The 21,486-nt window shown below is 49.2% G+C and overlaps 1 protein-coding gene across 1 annotated transcript; it reads right to left on the minus strand.

Annotated features, from left to right (window-relative positions):
* Window positions 1–8,688: 8,688 nt before the first annotated feature.
* LOC117856264 (mitogen-activated protein kinase kinase 5-like) lies at window positions 8,689–9,009 on the minus strand. Its single transcript, XM_034738661.1, has one exon. The coding sequence runs from the start codon at window positions 9,007–9,009 to the stop codon at window positions 8,689–8,691; it is 321 nt and encodes a 106-aa protein (XP_034594552.1).
* Between the last annotated feature and the right edge of the window lie 12,477 nt (window positions 9,010–21,486).

A 21,486-nucleotide genomic window follows, 5' to 3' on the forward strand; every position in this document is an offset into this window, starting at 1 on the left:
TAATATTTATACATCCCAAGCCATTTTAATATAAAAAAGAGAGAGAATTACTCTTTCAATTTTCCTTGCTTCCCGTGTGTTCTGATATTATTTCAAAATCTCGGGGGCTATATGTAAAATCAAAAATCTTCTGTGCAACAATAGACCGGAGCTATTAATGCCATCACACAGAACGCAACGCAGACCACCCACCGGAGCAGATCCCGCCCGTCCACCCCGCATCCAACGCCCGGAGCCACACTCCCGGCCGCCTGAAGTCACCGCGCCTGGCGTCATTCGCAGGCCAAGCCGAGTGCTGAGCGCACCGGCGGCCAGGCCAGCCTACACGCGGGGCCCACGCCTACACCTGTCTGACACGCGGGGTCCGGGGCGCTAACACCTGTATGACATGCGGGGCCCGTGGCGCAACACCTGGATGACACGGCCGGGTGTCCAGGCGCGGGCGCGGAGGCGGTGTGGATTGGTTTCGTTTGACCGGAGGCCCGGGCTGCACGGGATGGGGGTCCCCACTCCCCACCACGGCTGACGCAGGGTCGCAGGCTGGCTGCCGCTCTGCTCCTGCTCATGGGCGCAGGCAGTTCCACTTTCCCGACTTTAACATTACGTAAAAAGAAAATTCTTCATCATATTAAACTTGTGGTATATGTATGGAATACTAAATGTAGATGAAATTAAAAACTAATTACATAGTTTTATTGTACTTTGTGAGATGAATCTTTTAAACCTAATTAGTCAATATTTGGACAATAATTCACAAATACAAAGAAATACTATCGTTACGCATTTAGGCTAGTCCCAGTGCAAGATTTCATCGCACTGTTTCCAAGGATGCTACATCATCCTATGAGGTGTATTCTCATGAATGAAATAGAGAGTCCCAGTGCATAGTTTCATTTCACGATTTCATAGGATGACCATGACATTTAATTGTGATCATGTGATTGGATATGGTTAGATGAAATGAAACTCTATAGCCCCTAATGCAAGTTTCATAGTCTCGGAAACAGTGTATACACAGTTTCATCCTGATGAAACTCCTTCCCTCTCTCACTTCATAATTATCATGCCATGTCATCACATATGCTGATGTGTCACTGTATTTAATATGCATGAAACCTCTATGAAACCCCCACTGGAATTAGCCTTATGATAAAATACAAATTTTGTGTCTTTGGAACTAGACAAGGCCTCTGCTCGGCGCCTCGGTCCGCGCTCCGGTCTTTGGAAACTGGATGCCGTCAGGTTCTCAGGTGACGCCGGGGTCTGGTCTGGGTACGGCCACTGGATGGGACTCGCGTCAACTCGTGTGTCAGTGAGCCTGGTCCGTACCAGGGGCCTGCGCCTCGGAAAACCCGCCTCCAGTTGTTCATTGACTCCGGAAAGCAAAGCTGGTCGGGTAAAATTTTGCTGCAAGACACCTCCTCGCTGCTGGACATCCGATCTATTAAAATAATAATTTTCTAGAGCAGAGGAGAGAGATAAACTGATGCGTGATGCGGTGGTGACCATCAATCGAGCGCCTGAACAATCTTCAGTTATTTTTCTAAGGTCTTGTTTACTTCACCCCAACTCCAACTTTAGTACTATGCAAAAAGAAGATTCTCCATCACGTCAAACTTGCGGTACATGCATGGAGTACTAAATGTAGATGAAATTAAAAACTAATTGCACAGTTTTGTTGTACTTTGCGAGACGAATCTTTTAAGCCTAATTAGTTAATGTTTGGATAATAATTCACAAATACAAACGAAACGCTACAGTGTGCTACAGTGCCAGCACAGTAATTTGGCACCTCCTAATTTGACCAACAAGGCCTAAGATTTGTTGTTCGATTCGTGGAAGTGACTAGCCAAGGAGCACGGGACAGCAGCAGACGAGAAACACGACGAAGATGGAAAAAACTAACGTGTGCACCCCACTTTAGGCGGGCAAAATTGACATTTCGCAGCCTTCCTCTCTCCTTCAAAGTTGTAAATGGATATTTTATTCGGTTTGGTGCCTACCGGCAAATAGACATAAAGGAGTGGTGTCCATGAGCAAATGCAATATTAAACGATGTCCGCGGGCAAATGCCGCGTTTCTACAATGTTCGGGAGCAAAATTACCCCACCGACGCTCCGAAGAGAGCTTGCGTCCGCGGCGCGGTTTCTAGTAGTCGCCTTGGTGTACATTTTCGTGGCACAGTTATTAAATGTGAGAATTTGGTAATTGTGCTTACTAGGTTTTATGGTGATGAAACTCTTCTCACACATGATGAAACTCTTTCTCCTCTCTTCTCATAATGACCTTGATACGTCAATAAAATTACTAATGTGATACGTTATTTAATGATCATAAAATTTTTGATGAAACCTTCACTTGACCTAATGCGGCACATCTTGTGCAGTTTCCCCTCTCCTCGCTGCAAAATGTCCAAAGCGGTCGGAGTTGTTTGACCTTCAAACCCATGCGAGGAAATTTGCTTTCTAGTTTCCGGAGTACTCCCTCCGGTTTTTATTAGGTGTCGTATTTAGTATTAGAAAAACGACGGGAAAAGATGTCGTATATCTGTCCAGTCTTCGTAACGCTTTGGTGGGGGAGAGCATGCAATTAAGCAAGCTGCATGTACGCCTCGATCCCGCGGAGATTTTAGGCGGCGTTTGGTTTCAGGGATAGATACTAATTAGAAGTATTAAGGGTCTGTTTAGGAGCACTCTATTTCAGAAAAACCAGTTCCAACTTTTCCAGCTCCACTCCACCAACTCCAGAAAAATATGGAGCTGCTGCACGTGTTTGGCTGGTGGCAGTGTACCCTTTGTGAACGGATCCACATGTATGTCTCTTCTCTTTCCTCCCCTTCTCTTCCTCTGCTCGCGCTCGAAACTTGAAACTTCAAAGACCTCCCCTTTTCTTCCTCTACTCGCTCTCGAAACTTGAAACTTCAAAGATCTTGTAAATCTTGTTCAATGCTTCTTGAATCAAAAACCATTTCTCCATGTGCAAAAGAAAAATAACTTCTCCAGTTCAAAATTCTTGAAATTCCATCAAAATTCAGTAGTAGAACTAGCTAGTTTTGCTCAACAAAGTATGCCGTCTTGCTAGGCGTATGTGCAGAAACAGCACACATGTAGCTACATCACGCTCGATATTCCTCAGCTCCAGTCTCCAGATCAGAAGAGTACACTACACCCACGACTGAGGCAGGCACTGACCCCCTGCGCACTTACTTGAGACAAAACTTACAGACTTGCATTATGACGACGCCTGGAGTGAACTGAATCTGAACCTGAACTGAATGGGCTGCACTTGCATGAGCATGGGTTGCCAACTCGCCATGGATGGCAGCAGGATGGGCGGCCGGCCGCTCAGCTCAAAGGAGATGCAGCGCCGTGCAGCAGGTCAGAGAAAGGGACCTTGGACGGAGATGACAACACAGGGGAACTTCCAATGCATGTTGGGATCGGATGGGGCGGGCGTGGAAGCAAATGCAGCGCAGCGAGCCAGTCTGCGCCGCCTGCTGCTACCCTGCTTCTCCGGTGAGCGACCTCGGTACCTGCGTGTCGCTCTCCCTCGCCACCGACGAGCGGTCCGACGCGGCATCGGAGTCGTCGGTCGCGGGGTGGCAGTGCCGCGGCCGGTTGGGGCGGCGTGGCCCTGCAGGGGGCAGGGAACCGGGTCGGCGCAGCCCTGCATGGGGCAAGGGCGGTGCAACGACGCGGCCATGCTAGAGGGGGCGGCGCGATGGCGCGCGGGAGGTAGGGGACGGTGCGAGGAAGAAGATGAGTCCGCGTGAGTCTCAGCAACGTAGAAACGAGGTAAGTTGTGTAACTTCACGAGGAGGTCTGAAAAGGAGTTTTTAAAGTACCTCTTAATGTATTCGAAAAAAATGTGGATCTATTCATATTTCACATTTTTTCTGGAGCTGGAGTTGCTGGAGCTAAACCCATTTGGCTGCGAAATTTTTAGAATTGGTGGAGGGGAGTAATTTTTCCTAGAGTGGAGTGCTTCCAAACAGACCTAAATATAGATTAATTACAAAGTCAATTGCATAAATGAAGACTAATTCGCAAGAAGAATCATTTAAGCTTTATTAATTCATAATTAACACATATTTACTGTAGCCCGTATGGTCAAATCATGGATTAATTAGACTTAATAGATTTGTCTCGCGAATTAATCTTCATTTTATTCAATTAATTTTATAATTAATCTATATTTAATAGTATCTAAATATTCGATGTGACTTAATTCTAGGAAACGAACACAACCTCAGGCCCTGTTTGCCACGGCTCCACTCCTAAACTCCAGCAACTCCATCAAAAAATTCAGTAAAACACCCAAATTCCAAAACTCCATGGAGTTGCTAACTCCATGGAGCTGTAGTGCAAATGGAGGCGGAGTTTTGGAGCACCTCTTTTGCTGCTCCAGAAACCTCTCTTTTGAACCTCCTCGTGGAGTTGGTGGATAATTACCCATCAATACCACTGGTTATGAAAAAAAATGTTTTGTTCTATTCTACTTGTTCCCCGTCCCGCGCCTCCCTCCGTTCTCACGACAGTAGGGTGCCGTTCGGGTTTTGGCCACCGCCGGTCGCCCCCGCCGCCGGCCGCCGTAGCCCCGCCGCCGGCCGCAGACCAAGCTGCCCTGCCGCCAGTCGCCGCCCAGCGCCGCGCCTAGCGCCGTCGTCAAGGCCAGTCGCCGCCCAGCCCCGCCGCCCAGCCCGCCGCCTACCCCGCCGCCCATTGCCGCCCAGCCCGCCGCCCAGCTCGCCGCCCGTCTTGCCCCGACTGGAAAAACTATCCAGGGGAAGAAGAAGAAGATGGGATAGAGAGGATGACAAGTGGGACCTTAATTGGAGGGGCAACAATGGCAATCCACACTAAAATCGATCTTTTTTGGAGCTGAGAGCATCCATCTAGCCAAACACCCCATTTTAGTTCTGGAGTTTTGGAGCGGAGCTGGCTCCATGTAGAGTTCTGGAGTGGAGCAGCTCCACCTGAAGTTGGAGCTATGTCAAACAGGACCTTAATTGGCATGCAGCGGTGGAGTACCGGATCGGAGTACCTCTACATGTGATTTGCATGCTCGCCGAACACAGCAAACTAACGATGGCAGACTGCATGCGAGGGACTCAGGGACAAGCCGATGCGCATGTTAATCGCCGGAGAGTGGTTACCGAGAATTATTAAGTCGCGGAGAGAACATTACGCGGTGTTTAACCACCTCCTTGGTCTGTGCACCGGAGGCTAATACGGCATCTAAAAAATCCGGAGGGAGTAACATGTAATTCAGTATAGAATTTTGCAGCTCAATGTGATATACGAGAGGATACACTTCTACTTCACCGAAATGCCATCTTTCATGCGACACACCCGTGAAAACTAAGAATAGCAAAGGAACGGATTCGGATCGGGTGGAGTGTCTGGGCACCCAAAACCAAAACCCGAACCTAAAATCTGAATCCGCCCCGAATACCGATTCAGGTGAAAATCCATCCCCAAAACCGAAACCCGCGAATCCTCAAAACTCGACGGATTAACCGAAACACACCCTCAACACACCCACGCACACAGGCACGAGTTGGCAGCGCATGGCCGGCCGTGGCCTTGGCCGGCAACGGGGAATGGCGAGGTGCAGCGGCGTAGGAGGCAAAAGGGCAGCTTGCCGAGGCAGGGGAGATCACCAGCAAAGGGGCCGGCGGTAAGGAGGAAGCGGCGCAGCAGGGTCTTCGGGCGACAGCGGACCGACGGATAGAGGCCGGCACGGCGATGGAGAGCAGCCGGTGATAGGCACAGGAGCACCGAGGCTTCACCACAACCCCGTTTTGGCGGCTTGTTGGGACGAGGAGGCCGGGGAGGTGGTGTTCGGCGGCGGCGCTCGAGCTTGGGCCGGTGGCAATGGCAGCTGTGGGATCTGACATCTCCGACGCCAAAAGCTACGGCGGCGGACAAGGAGTGGTCGAGGGGGAAGAGGAGGGGGTCAGGAAGCTGTGGGAGGCGGCCATTTGAAGATGGTGGAGCGAAGGCCGAGAATTTGGCCAGTGGAGTGGCGGAGTGGAGGCGTCGGGCGGACTGGAGGTTGGGTGGGGTTGTTTCGGAGCTCGATGGAGCTCCATGGGTGAATTTAAGAATCCGCCCCTGTTGGGGGGAAATATTAACGACCTCCTTATGCCCCTTAAACACAGGTCATAAGGCCCCGGGCCCACCTGCGGCGACAGTGACCTCCGCCGACTTGGCATGGACAGGGGGCATTCCACTTCGCCTCGCCCGACCCATGGTCCTAGGGTCGGATATGCCCGACCCCTCGCCGCAAGGCTCCGCCTCGCTTGACCCATGGTCCTAGGGTCGGATACTCCCGACCCCTCGCCGCAAGGTTCCGCCTCGCCCGACCCCGAGCGCAGGGGGTCGGACGCATCCGGGCCCACAAGATAGGGATCTGCCTCGCCTGAGGACGGGCGCAGACCAGCGGACGAGGGCGCAGATCTTGTGGGCCCCCACCGACCTCGCCATAAATGTGATGCGGCTCTGGCGCGCAGAAAGGCGCCCGCGCTCCTCGACGTGACTCGCCACAGTATTTGGGCGGTACACTGTAGCCACGACCGCACAGGCTACAACAGCACCGTCCTAGTCCGCGGCCTCCCCTGTTCGCCGTAGGGCACTCAATACCCGCGCCCCCTGGCACTGGAGGGAGCACCGCCCGGTTTCACGCTCAGTCCGGCGGCAGAGACATGACGGCCGCGCCTCCCGGTCAGCACGCAGGGCTACAGGGGTCGGCTGTCCTCCAGGACGTGCACAACTGCTGCGCCGGGACATCATCATCATTACGCATGGCCACAACAGTTGGACGCCACACACATCTCGCACGCTTGGCAACACGGTTGACCGGAGGGTCGTCGACAGGGCCAATGACAGCCGCCCCCCTCCGGCGGCCATGCTGCCGGGAGACAAAGATCGGAGGGGAAGGCGGCGACCTAGGGACTCGGTCCTTCCCCCTGTGCTTGACTTCACCTGTTTATCTCTTTTACTTCTCCTGGCTCCTGGCTCAACTGTAACTCTCGCCTCTTCCTTGCGCTATAAAAGGAAGACCGGGGGAACCGAGCAGGGGACGACTCTCAAGCCAACTGAACTCGCACCCTCTCCTCACGAGTATCAGTGCACACCCACAGAGACTTGGGACTAGCTTCCCTCTCTCGCCCGTTTCAAACCCCGCATGAGTAACACGAGCAACCGATCACACTGGACGTAGGGTTATTTTTGCTCGAACCAGTATAACCCCCATGTCCTCTCACGCAACCATCCGAGCCTTACGTGCATAAAACAAATTTACTTGTCGTAGTCTTGATCCGCTATTCTTGACAACGACAACCCCAAACCCGCAAATCCGTGGACGAAAACTAGGAATCAAAACTGAAACCCGCAGATCCGAAACGCACGGATATCCGCCTCGCCCCGAACTTGATCCGCTGCCATACTTAGTGAAAACTAATATGAACGGAAATACGACTGAAACTAACAGGAACCGGTAACAAATCGGGATCACGATTATATGTTAAAGCTGTTGACCTGCTATGCTGCAATGCTGGTATCGCTGCCTACTACAATGCTGCATGGTTGGCTGGTTGCTGGGCGCTAGCTTGTGGCTTGCTGCTGCTTTGCAAGGCGCAAGCACGAGCACGAAAGTACCTGCAAATACGAGCGAATACCCTTTCTTCTCCCATCCGGATCATGAACAGTCATGTCCCGTTCCCGTCTTGTTACCGGTCAAAAGCGGTATACGGGATGGAACTGTACGGGATTTATCCCATCCATTTTCAACCTGCCCACGCATCACCTATTTATTAATTGGCGCCAATCTTCTTCCCTACAAAGTAGTCCTGTTCATGGTCCGGTTTTAACGGTTTCCAATTTGTTTCCGGCCCAAGCTAACAAAACGCGCTGGTTCGGTGCAACATGGTTTTAGAGACAATTCTGTATTTGACACCAGAAAAACTGCTAGTTTCTTTCTTGACCTTCAAAAAATTTTAGTTCCCTAGTTGACACCTAGTTCAACTTTCGTTCCTTATACGACACTCTGTTGGATTTTCCATCCAGTAACCGTTAAATGCCCTGCGAAAAGATGATTTTGCCCCTGTGAGCTCCACCACCCTTCTCCCACCCCTCCTCCCGTTCTCCCTCTTCTGCTCCACACCGCACGCGCCTCCCCTGTTCCTACTCCTACTCCTACTCCTACTCCTACCTACAGCATCTCCACGATGAGTACTGGGCGCACCTCGAGCCCGTCCTCATCTTGGCCGCCGACACCAGCATGCCACCCAAGGCCGTCAAACTCCGCTGCGCCCTCTGCTCCGCCGTCTTCTCCGCCTCCAACCCGTCCAGGACTACCTCCGAGCACCTCAAGCGTGGCACCTGCTCCAACTTCGCCACGCCACCGCCGGGGCCCATCACCGCCTCAGGCTCGCATCAGTCGCCCACACCCACGCCCGCGCAGCACCACCAGCTCGTGCTGCCATCCAACTCCACCGCCTCCTCCCCTATCCCCATCTCCTACATTGCGCCTCATCGCCGCGCCACCAGCACCGCCACCACTCCGGCAGCCGCAAGTGCCACTCCATGCCTCCCGCCTACACGCCTGTGGACCCCGCCAGCACCTCGTCGTCATCAACCCATCCTCGGCCTACTCCCCCGCGCTGCCGGCGCCCCCGCCACCGTACTAGTCGATGCTCGTGCTCTCCGGCGGCAAGGAGGACCTTGGCGTACTCGCCATGCTTGAGAACAGCGTAAAGCGCCTCAAGTCCTTCTGCAGGCACGTGATGACGAACCCAAGCAGCTCCGCCGCCGCCGTCGGGCTCTCGAGCACTAACGGTGGCTCCCTGTCGCAGATCGCGAGCCTCAGCTTCTCGAACGGCAACCCACCTGGGGCTAGAAAAGAGCACCGTCCCAAGAAGAGCTCCAGGATTGTGACGCCAAAGCCCCAGACATCGGCGACGTCCTCGCGGGTGTCGGGCTTGAACCGCTCGGGGCTCAGGTACATGGGTGTGGCGGAACCGCCCAACTTAAACTAGTTTAAGTGCGCCTAATTGCTGTCAGAACAGTAATTATCCGAAACACACTTAAAACAGTATAAGTCCGGTAGTCCGTCGAGTGTCTCTAGGACTCCTCGAAACATCCACGACGTGATCCATAGCCATACATTAGGATCACTTCCACGATGGGAAGGTATCAACAAATATTACATTTTTACATACATATTGATGTGCGAATTGTTACAAACCATAGTTTGAAATAAACTTAACAATGCAGGTTAGGGCAGTTCTAAGAGTTGAAAACATAAACAAGTCCATAAAATAATTAAACAGCTAAGTTTTATTCTAGGGTATTGTGAGACTCGTAAAATACCCTAGTTCTTCGGGGCTTCTCCCTCAGTGGGCTCCTACTGAGTTTCTGAAACAACAACGAAGGATCCCCTGAGTACGAGGGTACTCAGCAAGACTGACCCGAGTAACCAATATAGATAGTTTTCCAAAATTGAATGATAGATGTTTAGTGTACTGGCTGACTCGCATTTTTGCGGAAAGGCTTACTATAAGTGGAACCTTAACTTATCTAACCAGTCTAGATGAATAAAATATTTTGAGCACTCAGTGGAACTAAGTCATACATCATATTCATTCCGAAAAAAACCATTATATTCAACTGGATTACACTACGATGCTTAACGGTGATCAAGTGCATTCATATCCGAGAATTGCGGTGATCCGGACCGATTTACATACTGCAGGAGATACCCGACCACCAGCCATGTACAACTGTCCGGGTCGCACATAACGACCTTTCGATTAGCCGTACCCAAAGATTGGGAATATGACTACCCAAACCCAGGGACGCACCCCCACATGGGACCTCACATCTGGCCTAGTCTCCATGTGAGTTTCAGACTACGCCCCTGCCATTCTCCAGCACGTCAAGCACAGGTACGAAATATTACCGATCAGAGAGCCAACTAACCTACCGGGGTTTACTAGTCCCATACCCAGTAAGCAACCAGGTAAAAATCACTATAACCAACTTACTTAGTAGGCATAACTACCATCTCTAGCTTCTGTTCGCATTTCCAAATTTCAGGCTATTTTTCTTGATTAACATGTATGACCAAATTAACCTTAGGGTTAAATAACCAAGTCACTTAAAGGTATCTAAGCATTGCTAAGCATAGGCTAGTTACTAATTAGTGAACAAGTGGCAAAGATGTCCTAAAAGATAAGGTAATGTCCTGAAAGACAAGGTATGATTATGCATAAAAGTGGGTTGTAAACAACTCCTAGAATTAATGTGCACATAAGAAAATAACCAATAATTGGACTCATGATAGTAATTCCCGAAAGTAGATGGGTTTAGATACACCGGGGCTTGCCTTGATCCACAAAAAGGTTAGCATCTTCCAACGATCCTGCTTCGCAAGTAATCAACTCGACAACCTTCTCAAACTCCGGAGGTTCTTCAGAAATTTCTAGAAAGTCCACCTCTGGAGCTTTAGTGTCTACGATTTAGTACATGCAGAAGTTAGATATGCAAACTTTTAAACACATGACTATACGACTTTCCTTCATGATAAAGTTGCAAGCCAACAAGTGACTATACAACCTATCTTCGTGATAAAGTTGCAAGCCAACACTAAACTACCCATAAAGATTAACCCACAATTTTTAATTTCTTTAAGTAATCTAACTTAAGCCTTTTCTTTTATTTTAGAAAACCATTATAATAATTTTCTAATATCAAAACTTAATTCCTATGATTTAATAAGAATTTGTGAATAAGAAAGCATTGTTCAAAATTTTATGCATTTAATAAAGGTTAAGCATTGATTTAAATACCTTAATCAAAAGGCATTAAATAAATACCTAAATTTTATTATTTTTCCTAGGGTTTAAGAACTTTAATGCATAAAGGAAAATAAAAATGCTAATAAAATTGGTTTCACTATTTTTGGATATTTATACAATTTCTAATGAATTAAATGGTGATAAACGAATTTAAACCATTTATCTGCAAAATCCAAACCCCCTGGAAACTCTTCTCACGCACCCTCGCTCCATCCCCTGCGATTGACCTGCGGGTCCTAAGGCCTGGTCCCCCTCTCTCTTCTAAAATCCTATTCAAATCGGCCCCCCTATCCCAAGTCGCTGACAGGTGGGGCCCTAGCAGCAGGCTCTCCTTCCTCCTCACGCTAAGGACAGGGCACGCGCGGGTTGGGGCGGGGACTTGCCGGCGGCGTGGTCGGGCTGGGGGGCATCCTTGGGCCACGACACTCCCACGGGTGGTAGCGGCCCCCCTGGAGGTGGCTTGAGCGGGCCCCTCCACGGGCGGCGGCGCCATGGCTGGTGGCCGGCCGGCTCTAGGCACGACGGCGGCACCCTACGGGCTCTACACGGCCTAGCTATGTTCCAAAGACCCAGCAATCGAAGGGAAAGGGCGGCACGGAGGAGCTCACTGAGAGGATGGTGATGGCGGCGGGCGGACAGAAATGGCGGCAATTAGGAGCTCGCCTCGACCTAGGACACGCGAAGCTCACCCAAAATAGGGCGTTCCATGGCCGGAGTAGCTCCGCTATGGCGGCCATGGCAGCGACAGACACACACAGTGGCGACGGCATTCCGGCCAACCTGGCCATGCTTTAAGTCAACGAGCAGCCTCAACACCATCCTTGGCTCACAAGAAGCTCACTTGAGCCCTTACCTAGTGACCCCAGCCCCAGTAACCAAGACCTGCACGGTGGCGGTTCATACCAAAACAAAGTAGCGGCCGGGCTTGAGGAAGATGACGATGACGGAGCGCTGCGGTGGAGGGAGTGGAGTGGTGGCTTGCTGAGTGTGTACAGGAGCTTCAGGCAGAGCTTTGAGCGGGCGGAATCGAGGAGAGGAGCGGCGGAGCGGTGATTTCGGCCGGCGGTGGTGCTGCTCGACTGGCTTAGCTTGCGATGGTGAAAAACAGCAGGGTGAAATGGAGGAGGGCGGGGGCAGTAGAAGTATGAGTTTTTACTGCTCGCATGACGGCCACGTCGGCGAGCTCCAGGCGTGCATGGATACGGACATGGCTTGCGAGTTGCGCTGGCCGGCATGCGCAGGTGGCCGGCGGTGGCACGGCTCTATGCCTGGACTCGACCTCTGTTATTAACACATGCTCATACTCAAATTCTTCAAAGTTCAGAGGCTTAAAACTTCAATATCCCCATTGTGACTCGTGAAGATCCTTTAAGCAAACTCGTAGTGCAAATCAAGCACTTCAATTGATAGATTGGCCTCAAACCCAAACAACCAATCTAAGACCCTGAATCTGAAGCTCCAAGATTCGAGCTGAAACGACCATTTAACTGAATCAGATAGATGATTCAGTTTCGTCAGACATAAGAACAGAACCATTTGCCCAATTTTAGGCTCAATTAAAATAGCTTAAACTTGATCCATAGCATCCATCCTTTATCCCTCTTTGTTCTACAACTAACCAAGGTTCCATTTTGCACCTGAGCCCATATATCTTCTACACTGGATTCCTTAGAAATTTGCACCAAAGATGGTAAAGTCACTCTACTTTCGGACTTAAAAGCAAAAATTACACCAGAAGCAATTCTAGTCTGTTCACTTGCTCACCTTAAGCTTCAATTTAAATTGACTCCTTTACCTTCCTTGGCCAACAAAACATTCCAAACTCCCTTTAGCAAAGTTAGAGGAAATCCAAAGTTCTACCTTTCATAGATTTACACTTTTGACTGAATCTCACTCCATTCTTGTTAAAAGCATCTCTGAAATTTTTCTAAATATGGAACTTCAACTTAAACTAAACCTCCTCCTTTTGAACCCTGCAGTCAGCAACTTAATCGGCCAATTACGACAAAAATAATTCAAACTGCTCTTCCAAAAGTCCCTTTATGAAAGTTGTAGGAAATTTACTGAACTTCAATTTACCTATATCTCCTTCAAGAGTCCCTTTATGAAAGTTGTAGGAAATTTACTGAACTTCAATTTACCTTATTACATCTCCTTCAAATTCCCAGCCAATCAAGGGGAATTTCTTTCTGAACCTTACTATTGTTTTGCCTCATTTTAACAGCTAAGGCTTCGATAGCTTACCTTCAGATCGACTTTTGTGGCTGAAATTCAGTAGAGGCTTGCTCAGGACCCTTAAACAAAGTTGTAGGAAATTTCAGTGACTCCTTTTGCTACATTTGAAGTTCCTGCTGATTTCGACCCTAAGGGTTCGAAATTTTTTTATTCCAACCCAACTATTACAGGATTGCTAATTTTCTAAACTGAAAGTTCAAAGGGTGGTTACTCCATTTTCTGCACTCAAACTCTCAAAACTCCCTTTATAGAAGTTGTAGAGAACCTATTTCTCTACACTTCTCTTATTCATCTCAAAAGTCAAATCGTTCTTTTTCCATTCCAAATCTAGCTCTGAAGCTAACTGCCATTTCTTACCTTTCACTAAACTGAGTTTGCACTGACTGTCTGTACTTCTTAACAGAACAGCACCACATTCTCCAATTAAATCTTGAATTTCCACTTAACACTTCAAATGCCAATTATCTCATACCAAACTTGGAGATCATGTTAAGCTTGATATAAAAGTTCCATTTTGCCCATAAAACCAAAGGTTCACATAGGATTTCTTCAAAATCTCTTGAATTAAAATTCAGTCCTTTTAGTACAGACAGTCATTCCTATTTTCAGTTAGTGAACAGGAGCATCCTTCATTTTGATTTTTTGGACAATTTAAGGTCCATTTGCTTCTCAAATGGTCTCTTTAAGTTCCAATTATCCATAAAGTCCAAATCCACGCATTTGTCATCTTTTTCTAAATTTGAATCTCAATTTGGTGTTTTTGGTCAACATTTGACTTAAAGTTGACTTTTGCCAATAAACTCTCTTAGCACCCAAATTTTATCCTCAACCTCAAAATAACCATTCTTAAACCTTTTTAACACCTGGTTGTTACAATGGGTGAGCGGATGGCGACGGAGACCCTCCGGTGCTCGCCGGTGCGGCCGTAGAGGATCTTGGACACGCTGAAATCGCTAATCTTGACGTCCCCGCGGGAGCTGGCGAGGAGGTTGTCGAGCCTCAGGTCGAGGTGCGCGACGTTGCGGGAGTGCACGTGCACCAGGCCCTGGAGGCACTGCGCGGCCACCTCGGCGAGGGCGCGCTCGGGGATCCCGCGCTCTCCCCAACGACCGAGGACGCCGCCAAGCGTCCCGACGTCCATGAGCTTGAGCGAGTACGCGGGGCATGCCGCCCGCGGCGCTGGTGAGGACAACATGGTAGCGCACGACATGCAGCTAGCCGGCGGACCGGTGGAGCGCCTCGTCCTCCTCGTCCGGGCGCCGCTGGGGTCGGCATAGTGGACCGTCTTGAGCGCGAACAGGGCGCCCGTGCGGTGGTGGTGCACCTTGGTGACAATGTCACAGGCGCCCTCGGCGAGGTGGCAGACCTGCTCTAGGTCCAACAGCTACAGCTCGTCACCGGCCTCGGCTGGCGCCGGCGCCTTCTTCGTCGCCTCGCTAGGCGCCGCCGGGATCCAGCCGTCGAAGAACCATTAGCTAGAGAAGAGAAGGGGATCGATTTGTTTGAACAGCTAGGGGCAATTTTGTCCATCGACAAAAAAATTGATAGGTCTCAAGTGGCGTGTCACAGCGGTGGCTAACAGAATTGACGGCAATGTCATATTAGGGATGAAAGTTGAAGTGAGTGTCAAATAAGGAATTAAAAAAATTTCAGAGCTAAGAAAGGACGGGTCATTTTCCTCCTGGTTTTATGGGTTGACGGCGGTTTGAAAAGTATATACCGGGTTGGGTTGAGCTGACTGGTCCACGTGGTTAAGACGGTTTTAGCGACACGGCAGAAGACTCGTGAGGTGTCATCTTCGTGGGATAGGCGGCGGGCTCATGGCGGATAACCGCTCAGCAATTTGCCTGCGCTGTGGAGACTCTACCTGCCCGGTGACGCCGCCGCCGAACATCAGATCCACTGCTATGACTTGACTTCTCTTGCTCTCTGCTACCTTCGATGCGGAATTGGAGTGAGGGAACATGGGAGGCTAGCCTGGTTCGTTTCTTGTTGTTACTCCTGCCGGCGTCGGATTGGAGAGGAACCGAGCGAGGTAACAAGGCAGGCCTAGCTTGTTGCTCGCCGGTCCACAAAGATAGCGGCGGCTGCGTGTCTTCTTCGCACCGCCGCCATTCTCTATTTTTTTTTGACTTCTTCCTTTGTAAACGACGCAGGGTCAACGGGTTTCTTGGGTTCAACCCGTAAACTGGCTAACATGACCTTCTTTTGATAGGGTTTATACTGGTCCTGATCTAACCCGTGTTAGGCATCGAGACGACAGTTCTATCCGGATTGGGTACGGTTCGGCAGCCGGTTTTGTGAAACCGATGAACATGGCTATTACAAAGAGCATCATGGAAATAAAAACATTTACTATACAAAGCATAATAAGCCATTGCTACTTATGCTTTGTGTAGAACTAAACACATCACTGTTATGGAATTTATTATTGAAAATTGTTGGGTACGTGCTCCTGAAACTTATGATTATGGAAACTTTAGCTTTGCGTCTTGCATAGAAAACTACAACAAGTTTTGCCTTTGGTAGATTTTGTCTTTTGTGGCTTTAGAAGTTATGGTTATGGATTTTGAGTACTTATGATTACACATATGCAATGAGCCCTAGGTTTTTATTTAGAAAGTCATAAGATTGAAGGTCTCTATTTAAAAATTCATAAGATTGATGATTTAATAATAGTATTTTTTGGAAGTGAAACGGTCATAAAAACTTCTACATTCTTTTGTGCAAAACTTGAGCCTTCGTGAGGCCTGCTTATGCTTGGTAATATAAACTAAAAACACCCATTTTATGAAAATTATGATTAAAGAATAGTTGGATAGACCATCATCATGTTCAAAGTAAAGAGATAAAAATATTGTGAACCGATGGACTGGTGATATAAAATTTGTTGTAGAATACCTTATATTTGGTTGGGTTTTGATGAATAAATATCTTTTCGATCATACATGCATCCGTGTTTTTTTGTTTTTTATTATTTTTGTTGCATAAGTTATTGTCTCGAAAATTTTTATCCTAAAACTTTTTTAGAATATCCTTTCTTGAAATGTTTTTTAAAATCATTTTTTATAAAGTTCCAAGTATTTTTCATTACTTTGATAAAAAAAAGTCTATAGTAATTTTCTAGACAAGTTTTGTTAAATTTGTTTGAAAGAAATTATTCAAAACTCTTCTGTCACGTAAAAGCTTTTTCTTCCAAAAAACTGGTATTGAAAATTTTTTATGCACAAACATTACTAAAAAGCTTTGCACAAATTTATGAAAATATTTATTTAAATAAATTCTATAAAAGGAAAGTCAGCGAAGGGGACCATGATGGAACATGCTAAAATAAAGTTGATCGGTAATAGGTCTTGTTTGGATCCACTAGCTAAATTTTAGCTAGCTAAAGTTTAGCAGACTAAAAATTCTTTTACCTGGTTGAACCTAGCTAAACTCAGCTTAATTGGTAAAAGATCAAATTACCCTCCACCTTCCTTGGGAAAAGTTGCTAAAGTGGGAGCCAAGGGTAGGATAGACAAATACCTCTTCAACTATCATTTAGCAATCCTAGCTAAACTTTAACAAGCTAAAATAAAGTTTCTAAATTTTAGATAGCTAAACTTTAGACCCTGTTTGGATCCCTCATCTAAAGTTTAGCTAGCTAAATTTAGCCACTTTAGATTCAAACGGGACCTAGCTAAACTTTAGCTGCAACTAATGATCTTTAGCTGGTTAAACCCAACTAAACCAACAAAAGATCAAAATACCCCTCATTCATTCACAACATGAATCTCCCCACCCGCTGGCTTGTCCCCTCCCCCTTTCCTCACCTCCCACTTCCAAATTTTCTCACTGCAGACCTCTTCTCGGTTCCCCATGACGACAAACTTGAAGCTTCGCGAAGCTTCCGCGTCGGGGGGTTGCCGCCACCGGGGGGGGGGGGGGATGTGGGCCGCTGCCGTGCAGGTCGTGCTATCCCTCGCCTCCCCGACCATGCCCTCTACACCGTCCCTTCCTCGTCATCCCCTGGGACGTCGAACCCGCGCCTGCCGCCGCTCCGGCCACCACGCGGCCCTTGCCGTCGCAGGAATAGGAGCAAGGTGGGGTGGTGGCCGCCGCCATGCGGGCTGACGCTGCACGGAGGGGCCGCCCCCTCCTAGCTGCCCTGCGCGGCACAGAAGTTTCAGACTCATGGATGCTGCAAAAAGCAATTGCGTGGTCTGAACAAGGGGGGAGGAGGACTCTGCCTGTTCTCGGCTTTGGCGTTCTCGCTCTCCTCCAAGGCCTGGACCAGCGACGTTCTCTGCTCGGTGGCGACACGTGTGAGAAACACGTCTGAAGAACTAGAGAGAGATTGGAGATCGGAGATTTGAGAGATCGAAGAGGAAAGGAATGGCAAGGGTAGGATAGTCCAACAATACGATTAGCTGTGGATCCAAACTCCCCAACCAAACTTTAGCTAGCCACCTTTTAGATGGGTGGATCCAGAGGGGATCTAAACAGGATCTAAATTAGAATCGTTGCTAAGGAATTTTAGTATCATTACCTGAATCTATCCAATCCACCTATAAAAGCGTCACACACGGTACTATTAGAGACTCTTGAATTCCGAGACTTTTAAGTCGATCAATGAATTAGCTCGAATGCAACGGTCCACATGTTTTCACTGCTTTCGTATTTCCCAATACGAAGTATGGCACGTAGAGTGACTCATTAGATCATTTTCAATGGGATTTCTTTCTCCTTGAATGCAGTGCAATGTCAGCATTTTTAATGATGTGACAACGAATAAAGAGAGATGTAAAATGAGTTTCATGGGGATGAAACCATGTATATATGGAAACATATCTTTATCTTGTATGTAGTCTTGGAAACAACAAACAATGAAGCTATGCATTGTGTGAGGCTATTTTAACTATGAATTGACATTTTACTTGTAGAATTGTTGAAAACATAACTATGAAATTACCATTGAGAATCGTTGAGAATGGCCTTATCCTCGTGTCGTTACTCTACTGCCATTAGTGTTGCATGCACGCGTGCGTGCAAAGCGCAGACCACAAGGGGTCAACCAGCCTTCGAGGGAAATTAAACGACCCATTAATAAATTGCAGCAGGGGCTACTGCATTCTCCTCCTGTACAGAGTATGTATATATGCGCAATCACCAGCGCGGATTGGAGAGCATACAGTAATACACCGGTTACACCCACGCAACGACGACGAGGGCACGCACAGCAGCGCTGCAATGGCAAACAGACGGCAGCCAACTAACATCCCTCGCATGAACCTGACGGTTGCTGCGTCGTGTTCCAGTTCACGGTGGAGGGCTACTCCTCCACCAGCGAGGCCGCCAAGAGCGACCGCGAGTACTACCAGTCGGACAAGTTACACGTCGTCGGCGGCTACGACTGGGCCGTCCGCTACTACCCCAAGGGTCCGTTCGGTTATCCTGGAATGAGGTCTGGAAGTATTATTTTCAGCTGGATTGGAATCAGCCCGCGACGAGAAGCCCGTTCGGTTTGGACCAGCCCTGGAATGAAACAGACCAGGAATGGCCATTTCCTCGCCTCCGCGGCTCGGAAGACATCCCGACCTCATTCCTACCGGAACGGATCCTCTGGCAAGGCGGAGCTGGTGGCGGCGCGAGGTGGCGGCGTGGCAGCATAACGTGATGGCGTGGCGGCACGGTACATCCCGATAGCCATGTCGAAGATGATCTCTCGGGTCGCCGCTGCGGCGAGGCTCATGCGATCAGGGTAGCTGATGGAGCTATTGGACCCCTATATATTTAGATGTGCTGTGTAGATGGAATGGTAAGGAAGCTACGCGCGAGGCTTGAGGTCGTGGGTTCGAATCCCATGCACCGCGTACGTGCATATTTCGCGTGAAAAATCGTGACTTGTGACGTGCGTGTGTGGAGGGCTCCTGGGAATTTCTAATATTTTTTGGCGCAAAATCATTTAGTCTTAAAACCAACCGGGATAGCTCCTGGGAATTTTTAATATTTTTTGGTGCAAAATTATTTATTCTTAAAATCAAATCGGGATAAAAGGGGGTCTTTAGTCCTTCTTTTGTATCGATTGCTTTATCCCTGATGGTTTTTCGGGAGATTTGCTCCCTACCAACCGGGATAAAAGTTAGTTTTCTACCGGTGCATATTTACTAAATTGGTGATATGATAATTGCTGCTACTCTGTAATGTCAGTATCTTTTGGATGATCTTAGCATCAACCGAAAAGCAGTAACAATTTGGTTCGGGAACTAAGAATTAGTTGACACTAAATACTAGTACAATGCTGACCTTTCAGGCTATCACTGCCCGTCTACAAGAAATCCTATTGGAATAAAACTAGTATGAGATAACACCATCTATGGGGTGTTTGGGAGCACTCCACTCCACGAAAAATTGCTCCACTCCACCAACTCCGAAAATTTCGCAGCTAAACGCGTCTAGCTCCAGCAACTCCGGCTCCAGGAAAAAGGTGGAGCGGGGGGTAGATCCACGTTTTTTGTGGAGTACCTCAAGGGGTGCTCCAAAAACCCCCTTTACAGACCTCCTCGTGGAGTTTGGTGGGTATTTACCCACCATTGCCACTCGTTACACACATACCGGTTCGATTCAGAAAAATAAAAAGCCCTGTCGCCCCTACTATGCCCATCGCGCTGCCCCTGCCCGCCGCTCGCCGCGCCGCCCCTTCACGCCGCTCGCCGCGCGCCGCCCCGCCCCGGCCTGCCGTGCCGCCTGCCTACCGCCTGCCCGCCACCCCTGCGCCCCGCACCCGCCCGCCCGCCCCTGCATCTCGCGCCGCCCCTGCACGCCGCTCGCCGCGCCGCCCCGGCCTGCCGCGCCACCCGCCCGCCACCTGCCCGCCGCCCTTGCGCCCCGCGCCCGCCCGCCCGCCCCTGCTCCCCGCGCCGCCCCTGCCAGCTGCTCGCCGCGCCGCCCTAGCCTGCCGTGCCGTCCGCCCGCCGCCCCTGCGCCCCGCGCCCACCCGCCCGCCCCTGCGCCCCGCGCCGCCCCTGCCCGCCGCTCGCCGCGCCACCCCGGCTCGCCGCATGCCGCGCCGCCCGGGCTTGCCGAGGCCGAGGAGCACGTTGTGCCGGTCGACGCGGCCGCCACCGCTGGTCGCCTTGCAGGAGAGGCGCTGCAGCTTGCTCGCGTCGTTGGTTGCGAGGAGGATGTGGCTGCACCAGAGCGTCTGGAGGCTGGACGGCGTGCGAGGTGCGGCGACAAGTGGGAGAAGAACTAAAGGAGAAGAAAGGAGAACTCAAGGAGACTGACAGGTGGGACCCATTTACATGGGTATAATGGACTTTACACAGCAAGATCTTCTGTTTCCGGAGCTGGATCTGTGCATTTTGCCAAATATGTGGACAGCTCTGGTATTTTTTTGATCTGGTGGAGTGGAGCTGCAATGTGGTGGAGTTGGTGGAGTGGAGCTCAAAAAGTGCTCCCAAACACCCCCTCTATCGCTTCACATTTACATGAAATTTTCACAACACAACGTCTAGGGAAACACACTGGCTGTCTAGTTTCTTGCCACTTTGCTGGTCTGCTCATGATCGTTCGCATGATTGATCCGGCCGCTAGCATAGTAACCACACATGAGGACAGAGACGGCGCAGAAGCTTAGAGATGAGCGCAGTAAGCAAATGGACAAGATGGCCGCCGGCGCAGAAATTAGCAATGGGCGCAGCAATCGAATGGGATGGCACACAACAGGGAAGGGGAGATCTGGATATAAACATATCTGCCACGTTGGACCGCCCATGTGTCGGTCCTAGTCAGCAAACCAGGTTTTCAATTCCACCAAATCATCAAAACCAGTTTCAACTATGTCTTAAAGGTGTGTTTTGACCCGGTTTAGCAAAAGCAAGGGGTTAAGTAAACCTTTTCTTACTTTAGGGGTTATTTGAACTTAGCTCATACTTGATAGTAAATTGGACTTTCTCCTTAAAAAAAATCCGTGTGTGAAACTACTATCGCGATGACAGGATTCTGGTTTACTGTATCTCTTGTTTGTGAAACTTGCACCAGGTTCAGTAAGTACTAAGTAGCTAGTGAGACTTCATGAAACTATAATTAATTCTACGATGGAAAACATGTCGAGGATGAGCCTTTAACAATCAAGGCAACAGCGGGTCAGCAGGAAACTGAACACTGAATGGTAAAGCATATCGAACTTGCACTGCTACGCGTAGCTGTTTGAACCACAAAAGCAAGCTTAGTAATTTTCTTAACTCGAGAGTCAGGAATGACGCGGAGAAGGAAAGCACAATGTCTATGACTTTGCAGCGGATCTTGTGACACAATCACACAACCGAGATCTAAACTGGATAACCAGTAAACCAGATACAAAAGGAGAGGTTCGGAGCGCCCAATCGGTTTATTAGCAGCTAGATATA

This window comes from Setaria viridis, chromosome 5 (genome assembly GCF_005286985.2).
Source record: "Setaria viridis chromosome 5, Setaria_viridis_v4.0, whole genome shotgun sequence".
Taxonomy (NCBI): Eukaryota; Viridiplantae; Streptophyta; class Magnoliopsida; order Poales; family Poaceae; genus Setaria; species Setaria viridis.